General features: G+C 44.4%; 1 protein-coding gene across 4 annotated transcripts in view; it reads right to left on the minus strand.

The window, feature by feature from the left end:
• The window catches only part of SLC2A9 (solute carrier family 2 member 9), a 229465-nt gene that overhangs the window by 33911 nt on the left and 182728 nt on the right, over positions 1-12826 (minus strand). For all 4 annotated transcript variants that reach the window (XM_077136390.1, XM_077136391.1, XM_077136392.1 and 1 more), the window contains one exon: positions 5597-5724. In XM_077136390.1, the coding sequence (XP_076992505.1) occupies positions 5597-5724 (128 nt within the window). The remainder of the gene's footprint in view (positions 1-5596; positions 5725-12826) is intronic.

The raw sequence follows: 12826 nt of genomic DNA on the forward strand, positions 1-12826 counted from the left end.
GGGGTGGTGATTTGTTCTAACTAGAACAAACACACTCCAGATATGAGTTTGCTTTCCCTGCATGCAATGATTCTGCCAAAATTACCATCCGTGGACTTACATAATGCCTTAACCACCATCATGGTATTCCACACAGCATTGCTGCTGATCAAAGAACCCACTTTACAGCAAATGAAATGTAGGAATGGGCACATGCTTATGGAATTCTCTGGTCTTACCATACTCCCCATCATCTAGAGGCAGAGGGGTTGGTAGAACAGTGGAATGGCCTTTTGAGGACAATATGGTGCCAAGTAGGTGGCAATACCTTGCAGGGCTGGGGCAATGTTCTCCCAGGAGGCTGTGTATGCTTTGAATCAGCATCTACTCTATGGACAGTTAATCCTATAGCCAGGATCCATTGGTCCAGGAATCAAGGGGTGGAAATTGGAGTGGCACCATTCACTATCATCCCTAGCGATCCACTAGAAAAGTTTTTGCTTCCTGTCCCTGAAACCTTAAGCTCTGATGGTCTACAGGTCTTAGTTCCAAAAGGAGGAGTGTTCCTACCAGGAGACACAACAATGTTTCCATTGAATTGGATGTTAAGACTGCCACTTGGCCACTTTGGGACTCTCATGCCTCTGAATCAACAGGCATGAAAGGAGATTACTGTTCTGTCTGGAATGATTGATTCTAACTATCAAGGAGAAATAGGACTTCAACTACACAATGGAGGTAAAGAAGAGTTTTCCTAGCATATAGGAGATCCCCTAGGGTGTCTTTTAGTACTACCATGCCCTATGATTGATGTTAATGGAAAACTGCAACAACCCAATCCAGGCAGGATTACAAATGACCCAGAAACTTTAGGGAGGCAGGCTTGGGTCACCCCACCAGGCAAAGAATCACAGCCAGCTAAAGTGCTTGCTGAGCATAAAGGAAACATGGAAAAGGTAGTAGAAGAAGGCAGTGTTAAACATGAACTACGACCACATGACCAGGTATAAAATTGAGAACTGTAATGGTACGAATGTTTTTTCCTTGCTTTATTATGAGTATGTTTGTATTCTTACATAGAGCAAATATCTTTATTTTCTTCTCTATCTTATCCTCTTATCATATAAGTTGTGTCATTCATGTTATAGTATTTAAGTTATAGAATATCAAGTTTAAGAGTGAATGTTACCCAAGGACTTGCATCCTATTTTGGAGAAAATTAGTTCATTTTTGGTTGTGTGCAAGCCAGTTTGCCTACTATTAGGCAAAAATATGTTTGTCATCTTGTTATATTTAGGGTTTAAGTACAATTTATGGTGATGTGTATAGCTGCTAAGTTGATAAGGGATGAACTGCTATGGGTTGGGTTCATGTGTCAACTTGGCCAGGTGATTATGCCCAGCTGTTTGGTCAAGCAAGCACTGGTCTAACCATTACTGCAAGGATACTTCATGGTGGGTTGATAAACCATAAGGCTGGTGTATTAAATCATCAGTCAGTTGACTGCATCTATGGCTGATTACATCTATGATCCACTAAGGGGAGTGTTCTTCATGATGAGAGAATCCAATTAGTTGAATTTAATCTAGTCATGGAGGCAGAAGTGCCAATGTCACCACACTCAGAAGAGAGAACTTTTCAACTCTACTTCACCCAGCCAGCCTCTTCCAGGCAACTCATTGAAGACCTACATTGGTGTTGCCAGCTCACAGCGTGCCCCTGGAATTTGGATTTGTGCATCCTCAAAGGTGTGTGAGACACTTTTATAAAATCTCATATTTACAGATATCTCCTATTGGTTCTGTTTCCCTAGAGAACCTTCACTAATACAGGAATTGAGATAGTGATTTTTGTCTCTGGGTACAACAAGGTCCTCTTTGCCCCCTCCAATCACTCCAAGGATGGTGGCCAGCTTCATGGACATATAAAGCTTAATTGTGAGTCAAGTGTGATTTCTTTACTTACTTTGTAAAGGTGGTGGGGAGATCAGTGTTGAAAGAAGAAACAATTTGATGTTAATTTTCACTGCAGTTTTGAATATTTTACTGACCTTGGTTGGCTTTGAACCAAACTGAGAAAATCCATTTAAGGTGTGAAGCCAATTGAAAAGACAATTTGCTATTTTATGACTGCAGTTAGTGGGTAAAGATGCCTCAAGGAGGGAATAAATGAATGTGGGGTCTTCTCTATTTCCATGACCCCTGATGTCCCCCATGGCACTTACATTCCAGAGATGGGATAGTTCAAGTATCTATAGTGTAGTTGAAGATGCTATGAAAATGATGTGACACATCAAAGGTTCAAGTAGCTACAATATAGTTGAATTGCCAGCTAGCAGTTTACAGTTGAAGATGCTGTGAAAATTATGTAACATGTCAAACTTCTAACTCAGAAAATGAGGACAGTGTAATGAGTGGCAGATGGAGAGCAGAGACATGGAAGGGGGATGGAGCAGAGGAGTGGGCCTGATGTGATTATGGCACCCTAGACTGACTCTGTCTACAATTCTTGTCCATAAAATGACCAGGATAAGAAGCCCAGTCTTAGGGTTATGTGAGGGTGACATGAGCTAAAGCACAAAAAACCCTGTGCAGGGACCCTTGCACAGAGTCACTTCTCAGAAACTGGGAGTATAGGAGTGGCCATCATGTGGGGTGGGCTGTTGGGGGATGGTGTGCCCAGGAGACTGGCCTTTGATTCACCCAACGAAGCTTGCAGCAGAATCCAGATATGCTGGGCTTGATACTAGTTAATTAAACCTGGCAACCTGGTGAGGAGGTAGACTTATAAATGAGTCTCTGGGGCAGTTGTGGGAGGTAGCAGAAAGGTTTAAACAGCCCCTGAGAAGGGATGGCAGGTTCTTTCTCAGAGTCATCTGATGGAGTCTCACCTGGTGTCATGGGCAGCTGAGAGCCCTGGTGGGCATTAGAGCAGGGAAGCTGGCCCCCCCCTTCTGTGAATGCTGCTGACTTCCTTGTCATGTGTAGGACATTTCTGAGGTTCTTATCTTTGTGTTCTGGTCCTAGCTAATTCACTGTCCTCATTTCCTACCTCTTCTGCTCACTCTGCTCCAGCCAAATGGACCTCCTTGCTGGTCCTTATCCAGGCCTCAGGGCATTGCACTTGCTGTTTTTCTGGACGGCTCTATTCCCAGACTGTCACTTCAGTCAGATCTCTCTAACCATGCATTTCAGCTCCAGGAGCAAGAGAACACAGGCTTTTGTGCCTACTCTCTCCCCACTGCCCAAAAGAGTGCTTGAACAGAGTAGGGACAAAATACATACACGTTGAATTGCTGAGCAAGTGAAGGAATAGCTTCTTTGCCTTCACAAGGAGAACATATTTCTGTTTCCTGAGTCTGTTGGCATTTTCTGCCAATTACTGTCACCTTTGGGACAATTTCCCCATTAGCTGTGGTTATGAGATAATGACAATGAGGATGTTAAATATGTGTCACAGTGGCAGCATAGATTGAAACTATTATATGGAATTTGTCTAACAGGGACTAGCATATCACAGAAATGACAAGTTGGTTGCAGGCTTGAGATTCTAACCTAGGTTTCCTTGCATGCTCTCAGCAATAGGGTAGCTTACTGCAATCGGAGGCAGTCCTTGGCATTTTGGGGCAGCTTGGAGATGGGGCAGAAGGAAGAAGGGTATTAGGTTTGGAGCTGTATGTACCCCAGGAAAACTTAACCCATTCCTGTGGTTGTGAACCCTTGTAAATAGAATGTTTTGATAAGGTCACTTCAGATAAGGTGGGGTCAGGGTGGGTATTATAGGTAAGGTCACAGAGAAGAAAGGAGAGAAGCCAGGAGAGGCCGCCATGTGCATTGCTGTATCAGAGGATAGTCAAGGACCAAGAATTGCTGGCAGCCAGCCCCAGAATGCCACAGTACTGAGAGAAAGCCCCAGAATGCCATGGTTCTGAGAGAAATTGTTGCCTTAATGACACCTGACTTTGAATTTCTCCTAGCCTCAACACTCTAAGCCAGGCTCCCATCCTCACAGAAGGGTAAAAGCTCAACTGAAAACCAACAACTCTTCCTAAAGCAACCCGAGAATTGAAGTTGTGGGACAAACCACTGCCCCTGAAACCAGAGAGGGAGTTGAATGCAGAGGATCACAGTGTAATTGGGAGCCAAAGCCACTGCTGGAGCCGGCAAAAGGGTTCCAGTACAATAATAGTGGCTTACAGCTGAGAGAACTGCAAGACACAGACTCTGCTTATGAAGGAGTTCTAGGGAAACCCAAGTACCACAAGGGAGACAAAAAGAAGGTCACCAGAGGAAGGAAGAGCAGTAGAGGAGGTATAAATGAAGGATCCTCTGTTCCTTCTTCAGAGGTTGGCAAATGCAGAACATGGATAACTAGCACCCAGTTTTCTTCATCCCATGTCTTCATCCTACTCTAGATTTTCACCCACCCCAAGGATTAAATTCCTTTCTGTTGACAGATGGTCACAAACTTCTACTATAAAACAACCAAATGTGATCTGAAATATAAAAGACCTATGGGCAAAATTTTTACTGTAAAATAGACCTCTTTGTTACATAAAATTTTCCTGGCTACTCAATTCTTGAAAATTTGACAAAGTTGAGTTAAATCTCAGTTTCATCATTTGTAAGAAAAAGTAACTAAAGCACAGTATGTAATCATCTTCATAAGAACTCAGAAAATAATGGACAAATTTAGCCTAAATAAACTTCAAGTGGTGGACAGGCTTCAGTGAATCATGTGGCACAAAAGGAAGCAGAAGATATAAGTTATACAAGATGCCCCAGCAAATTTAGACTCGAATCAAATAAAACAAATAAAAATACCTTAGGCTTAAGGTTATTTACCAGTCCCCTCCATTTTTTTTTTTTTTTTACTTTCCACTAACATTTTTAAATACCTAAAAGCCATTAAAGCAAAACTCTGTCCAACATCTCACAGCACCATTTAAAAATACAAAATTAATGGTTTCATCAACTATTACTTATACTTTATCTATAATAGAACGAGGTGAATAGCCACATAGCAATTAATCTGTAGACATACAAGCCACAAAAGGATATCTAATTTTTTTTTCTTTTTGAATGTAACTCAAAATGAGTCTCTTCAAAAATATATCATTAATGCAGGGAGGTGCAAGGGTAGCTCAGTGGTAGAATTCTCGCCTGCCATGCAGGACACCCGAGTTTGATTCCCGGCCCATGCACTTCCCAAACAAACAAATGAAAAACAAGCAAACTAAAATTCAGCAAATGGTGCTGCAATAAGGGGTACTCACATGGAAAAAGAATGAAATGTGACCCCACCATACAGCACACAATATATATATATCATTATATATTATATATATCATCAATGCAGAAAGCTTTTATGGAGACGTAAACAAAATGAAACATAAAAACCCTGAGCCAATCAATTCCCACTGTTTAAGCCAACCTGTTACCTGGTACTCTCTTTGGACAAGAGGAAACAAGGCCAAGGCCGTTTTCTTCCTTCTTAAGAAAAACAGCACAAAGTTCCCATTGAGACAGGGGTGAGCATGTGCTTTATGAGTCACCTTCCAGAGGGCTGCAGAATCAAAGGAGCCCCCCGGGAAAGGGACCCCTTTTGGCAGTCATACCTGAATGAAGGGGAAGAGGAGCCCGACAGCGAAGTTGGAGAGCCAGTTGACTGTGCCGGCCACAAGGAAGGCCGCAGGCCGCTGTGACTGCTGGAAAAACTCGCCAGTCAGGATGAATGGGATGCCACCTGCAAGGTCAGAGCCAAATGTGGGGTTAACCACCATCAGAAACTTGTGCCACCAGCATCATCCCCATGTGCCGGGCCTGGGCGAGCCGCCAGTGTGGCAGCGGAGTTCTCTCGTGGGGAAGAGCCAGCACTGCCTGTTTGAGTGACAACGTGGGGAATGGGTGCTGGAGTTAGATAATCCTTAACTCCTAAATACTTAAAAACTACTTCTCTTATGTGACCCATCCAAATGAAGCTTCGTTTCCTCTAGGCTGGCTTCTGAATCAAGCTGTGATCCATTACAAATTGAATACTGTAAGTATAAATTTGATTTAGAAGGCAGTGGACATCTACCAAACATTGTTAAGTGTCAGAAATGTTTACCATTAAATCTTGGGAATAACTGATTCAGGTGGGTATTGTCTACCACGTCACCTGGTGAGTCAGTGGAGGCTCAGAGCTGTTACAAGGTTTGCCCACAGCTACCCAGCTTGTGAACCAGAACTCAGGATTTTTCTGGTAATCTTTGCATGAGAGAAAATGGAAGTCCTTGCCTTGCCTGCTGTCCACTTGTCCTCCTTGATTTCTCCAGTGCCCGAGTCCACGTTGGCTGCCCGCATCATCACCATTCGGGTGGGACAGTTTCTTATTTTGTGAGACCCTTCTGCACAATTGCAGGATGGTTATACCTTCTGGTCTCCTGATGTCAGGTATGCCACCAGTCACCCAGGCACCCAAGACTGCCTCTGCATATTTCTAAAAATATCCTTGGAGGTACCACACCAGACCTAAATCCTCTGAGGCTGTACCCTTCCTTCCCTTCCCATGTGTCCTGTTCACATGCCCAGACTCAGGACCTGGGGCCCAGCATGACTGCAGGGTCTTGTTTATGTGCTCAGACCCCATCCCCACCTGGAGTCACCACTCTGCCAATCAGAACTACACCTGGATACTCCATGGACAAGGCAGTGTGGGCAGTGGAAGGGGACAGCACCTGCTTAGGTGCCTGTACCAAACTCTGAGATGACATGGGATACAGTATTTGATTATTTACTGTGCTGGAGTTGATCCCAACTCCAGCACAGTGGATGAGAGTGACAACATCCTACTCTCATAAGCTCCCTTGTCTGCTGGAGAGATAAGCTGACTTTATTTTAAAAACACATACACATACACAAAAGCAAGTGAATAATAAATAAAATAATTACAAAAAATGATAAGCACCCTGAAGGAAGTGCAAAGGGCAATGGAAGGCTCCTTTAGCAGTGGCCCAGGGAGGGCTCTCTGGGGGCTGATGGTACAGGGAGGCTCAAAGGAGGGGACACAGCTGCGGAAGATCCAGGAAGACCCTGTCAGGTGGGGGGATGGGAGGGCAGAGGTCCTGGGTGGAAGGGACTGGGCCAAGGTTCAGAACAGAAGCCTATGTGGCAGAAAACTTGGCTGGGGTGGGTAGAGAGGAATGGGAGGAGGTGGCAAAGTGAGAAGGGTCAATTAATTGGCCTCTTATTGGTCAAGAAGAGAGAGATTTCCCAGTGAAGAAAATCACAGAAGGGTTTTAAGGAAGTGTTTAAGTGATCAGTTTGCATTTTACAGAGATTGCTGCTGCTTGGAGAAGGGTGTGGAGAGTGGAGAGGCATAAGCAGATGCAGGAGGCTTTTAGGCGTGGGCAATTCAGGAGGTGGTGGCTGTCTGGGCTAGGAATGGTGGCAGTGGGGATGGAAGGAAGGGGCTTGATTCAGAGACTCTCCATCCAGTGGAGGCACAGTTTCAGTGTGAGCATTGCATATAATCCCAATCATTCAACCTCAAGATATTAGTCCAGATGACCCAACCCAGCTAACACGGTCACAGAGCCAAGAGCCAGGACCAACTGTCAATCTCTAGAATTTTCAACTATTTCATCCCACTATCATGCACGCATGTCTTGGACTCCCACAAATTAAAAAAAGACCCATAACGGATAGTCCCCTCATCTTCCAATAGACTGTGAGCACTCTGGGGCAGGCAGATTATCTCCATTTGCCAGGCATCTTTGACAGAGAGTAGATAATATTTACTTAATTGAATTAAAGGCCCAAATTTTGATTTTAAGAAGATTTCCTATGCTGTTCCTACAAAGAAAGCAGACTCTTCAAATCTTAAAGATGGCTATCCAAACATGCAAGACATTGGTTACACATTGAAATGTGATGAAACCAGCCTTCAGGTCTTTATAGCACAAGAGTTTTTTTTTTTTGTCAAAAAGAGTCGGCATCACACAACCAGTTAGTCCTGCAGCTAACACTACTGAAAACCTTATCACAGGTCCTAGCACATCAGTTCACAGCCATTCTGCAGCCTGAGCAGGGCTGAGTTCCAGGGTTACACCTTCCCCGATTTCTTTAGGTATGTTTTCTGGAAACACCTGTGGATAGCTCAGTTAGCACTTCCCCTGCTGGCCCAGTGAACTTACATTGTAGTTGAACATGGACAAATCTGTTTCCCCTGCACCTTGCACATCTCTTTGTGGCTTTAGGGCTGGAGTCATGTTTTCCTTAATGGTTATGGCCCCTGCCTCTAGTACACACATTATAAATGGATTCAGTATCAATGAAAGAATGAATAAGACACCCTGGAGTTCATGGTACATGTATATCACATCTTCTCTTTATTTCCTTCACAAGGCATTAAGGTCACACCCTGATGGTAAATACAAAAAAAAACCCATGAGAATATCATACAGCTCCACAGTACTGGTTCTTTGCCAGTGAGTTTTCATTCCCATGGTCTCTTGGTCCTCACATCCAAAGAAGTTGGTGAAGTGCAGTGGGCTAAAGCTTGGGATCTGGTGCCAGTGGGAGAACAGGTTTAAGTCCCAGCACCAATAAATCTCTAGATTTCAGTTCTATCACTGATTAAGTGATGATAGTAGGGATTTATTGCTGGGGGTGGTTGTGAGAACCAAATGAACCACCGTATACAAGCACTTAGTATAGGTCTGGCACCTAGGAGACACTCAAGTATCATCTATTACGAAAATATAAACACTCTGATTTTTCCCCCCGTTCTATAATGAGTTGACTAAAGTTCATAGAAGGAGAGTGACATGCCCAATGTTTCACAGCAAGGAATGATAATTATGATGGCGATGATGATGATGATTGTGGCAGATTGAGTACCTGTTTCAGTTTGCTAAAGCTGCCAGAGTGCAATATACCAGAAATGGGTTGGCTTTCACAATGGGGATTTATTAGCTTACAAATTTACAGTTCTAATGCCATGAAAATGTCCAAATTAAGGTATCAACAGGATGATAGCTTCTCTGAAGATAGGCTGCTGGCATCTGGTTCACCTCTGTCATATGGGAAAGCACATGGCAGATGTCCTCTGGTCTCTTGCTCCCGGGTTTCACTGCTTTTAGCTCCTGGCTTCAATGATGTCCTCTCTTAGCTTCTGTGGGTGTGTCCTTGTCTCAGTTTCTCTGAGCTCTCTGGGTTCCATATCTCTTAAAGGACTCCAGGAAAAGGATTAAGACCCACCTTGGGGGAACTCCTCAATTGAAATAACCTAATCAGAAGGTTCTACCTACAATAGGTCTGCACTGACAGGAATGGATTACAAGAATACGACTTTCTGTGGGGTACATAACAGCTTCCAAAACAGCACAGTACCCCAACAAGAAACCATGTTCTTGATCTTTTTCTGTTGGTGTGAACATGTTATAAATAGGATCTTTTGAAGATGTTACACCAACTGAATCAGGATATATCTTAACCCCATTCCTGCAGGCCTTATAGAGAAGGTCAAAGGGAAAAAGCTGCAGAGAAGCTAGAAGTCAACAGTTATAGAAGAGAAAGGAGAGGACACTGCTAGCTGATGGAAAACCAAGGAACCCAAGGATTGCCAGCCAACCTGAATGCTACTGATTCTTGTAGGAAGCAAGCCTTCTAGCCTCAGAAATTGAGAGCCAATAAATTCCTATTGTTAAGCCAACCCATTGTTTAGTGTTTGTCATGGCAGCCAGGACACTAAGACTGCCATTGCTGATGGGGTGATGATAATGGTAGTGATGACGAATTTGGTGATGACAATGGTGATGATGATGGTGATGGTGGAGATGTTGGTGATGATGATGATGGTAGTGCTGTTACTGAAGCTGATGGTGATGATGCTGATGATGGTGAAGACGATGGTCATGATGACAATAGTAGAGATGGTTTTGCTGATGAAAGTGATGCTATGATGGATGCTGACAGTGGTGATGATGAAGTTGGTGATGATGGTCATCGTGATGACCTCTCCCTTCTCCTCTGGGTTCTGCTGGCCTCAGCTTCTTTCTTCAGATGGCTTCTCTCTTGGTCTGAATTTCTGTTTATGAAGTCCTCCAGCAACAGGTCTAAGACCCGTCCTAATTAGGATGGTCACACTTTATCTGAAGTAACCTCATCAAAAGGTCTTACTTATAGTGGGTGCACACCCACAGGAAGGGATTAAGTTTAAGAACATTTTTTTCTGGGGTCCATACAACTTCAAACCACCACACACAGTGGAATGTCTTTTTTTGTTTTGTTTTGTATGCTGTATGGTGGGGGCTACATTTCATTCTTTTTCCATGTGACTGTCCCATTATTGCAGCACCATTTGTTGAGTTTTATTATTTCTTTGGGGGGGTGGGGAAGTGGTAGTGCATGGGTTGGGAATCAAACCCAGGTCTCCCACATGGCAGGTGATAATTCTACCACTGAATTAACCCTGCACCCCTGGAATGTCTTTAATCTGTGCTTTTAAAGTGAATTCTTAGGTTTGAACATGTCCATATTAGAGTTCTGGGGAGAGGGCATTTTTGAAGATTCAGGAGCAAATGGTCCATGTCAGCCTAACTAACTATGCTAATTCTAACTAAAAATAAGGAGCTGCCACATCCTAAAGAGTATGGACAGTTCATTAGCAATTAAAATCTATGGAAAAAACCCACTGGAGATGTATTCTGTTGGGTAAGTTAACCTCAGTTATATGGCCTATGATTTAACTTGGCTCAGATACTTAGACTTCAAGAAAGGCAGAGGTCAGACCTCTTGCCAGTGAGCTGTCAATGACACTCTCTTATCCACTTCCTTTATTGGATGAGCACTGTGGGTGTGTTGAAACATACAAGTGAGGGTGATGGGATAAGTAAAGGTTGATTTCATGGATGCTGCAGTTATGAAGTAGCTGGGAATAAGGTCAAAGACCCTGGGGACACAGAGCAGTACCTGAGTTTCCATTCAACTCTGTAAATGAACTTCAACTTTCTGTTTGTGTCCTGATTTTCCCAGCAGCAGAATGAATGGTTTTGCTCATTCATTAGGTTAATTAAAATCACTAAGTTCCTGCTCTGAGCTGGAGCTGTGCTGGGCACTAGGGCTAAAGTCCTGAGTAAGATGCAGTCCTGGGCGAGACAGTATCGAATACTCCCTAAATTCAGTTCATGTTGTTTTCTGGCTTAAGACCTTAGAATGCTGAGCAGATGCTGTGGAAGCCCCACCCTCTTCCATCCTTCACCTTTCAGTACAGATGGTCAGACATCCAATGGCCAGTCCAGCATCCCTGGCAGAGGGCTTTCTCTGGCTGCTGGCAAGTCAGAAGGGCCAAGAAATGGCCAGCCCCACGCTCAGGATTGACTTAAGAGAGTTGGCGCATAAATACTTCCAAGGAGATGACTCAGTTTCCCTCTGAAGGATTAAGCTGTGGCTGCCCACATTTGTTCCCATAATACACTGCCCACTGGCTGCCATTCATTTCCCATTTTGCAGAGGAGGAAACTGAGGCACAGAAGGATGAGGTGACCTGTCCAAGGTCATTCACTGAATATGTGCCAGGGTGGAATTTGGGCGTGGTTTTTCTTCCTGAGTGGGGTATCACAGAAATGAAACCCACAGATGATTCAAACAGGGCAACTGAGACTGTTGGCATAGATGGTGCCCAGCAAAGTTTCAGCATTGCTGCAGATGCAATTTCACTGGACTATGAGACTTCTCCTGAGTTTTCCTCAGAGAAAAAGTGAGCTCATTTTTCCTTCTGAGGTGTCTTTCTCAAACTTACATTGCCTCTGGCTAGAGTTGCTGCTACAGGTGTTAATGCAGAGATGAAAGCTGCCCCTGGATGTCGGGAGTGTTTTCTTTGCAGAGCCAGTGGCCCCAGCTGTGCATTCATCCCAGCACAGCTGAATCACTTTCAGATCAAAAGGCTGAGCACCCTCCAGGCTCTGCTTAGCTACTGGCCCCTGAGGGTGGCAGGAACAGAAACCTTTCACCCCAGCTTGGGCAGGGAGAGGCTCAATTGAGCTCACACCCACAGCCTGCGGTTCTCCTGGATAAGTGAACTTTCTGTCTCTTCCAGAAAGGGCAAAGCCTCCCAGTCAGGCCACAGCAGCGTACCAGAGAAAAAGGTACCTACTTTCTCTCGGCCCCCTGGATTGCACAAGGGAGTCTCCTCCATCGGGGAGTCCCTCCCATCTTGTTTCCCTGGAAATGCCTCCTTTCCTTTAAAAATTCTTGGCCCTCCACTGCCTTTTCCCTGCTTCCTAGCTTGTTACGAATGTCCTCTGTGTGTCCACAGCCCCTGCCCATACCTCTGCCACAGCTCCCCACATACTGTGGGGCCCTACCTGCCCCTATGGTGCCATGAATGGCAAGGTGACAGGCCTGGCCCAGACAAGGTACTGTGTGGTGGGGAGGTGGGTGGGGAGGGGTGCTGAGTGAGGGTGGGAGCCAAGAATGAATCGGTGTATGAATAAATGGACAAGTGTATCCAGAAATGAATACATGACTGACCCAGTGGATGAATGAACAGGTGAAGGAGTATAAGAAAAGCTGAGCTGAAACTTTGCCTTCTCCAGGACTGGATTTGAACCTGGCTTCAAGCCTGTACTGGTTTGAAAGTGTTGTGTGCCCCAGAAAAGCCATGTCCTTTAATCCTGATTCAACATTCTAAGGTGAAAACTTTGATTGGATTATTTTCATGGAGATTGACCCACTCAATTGTGGGTGTGAACTTTTGGTTAGATTACTCCATGGAGATGTGGCACACACAGTTGTGGGTGTGGCCTTCTAATTAGATGGAGAAGTGACTCTGCCCATTCAAGGTGGGTCTTGACTAATTTATT

The sequence above is a fragment of the Tamandua tetradactyla genome, chromosome 19, assembly GCF_023851605.1.
Source record: "Tamandua tetradactyla isolate mTamTet1 chromosome 19, mTamTet1.pri, whole genome shotgun sequence".
Taxonomy (NCBI): domain Eukaryota; kingdom Metazoa; phylum Chordata; class Mammalia; order Pilosa; family Myrmecophagidae; genus Tamandua; species Tamandua tetradactyla.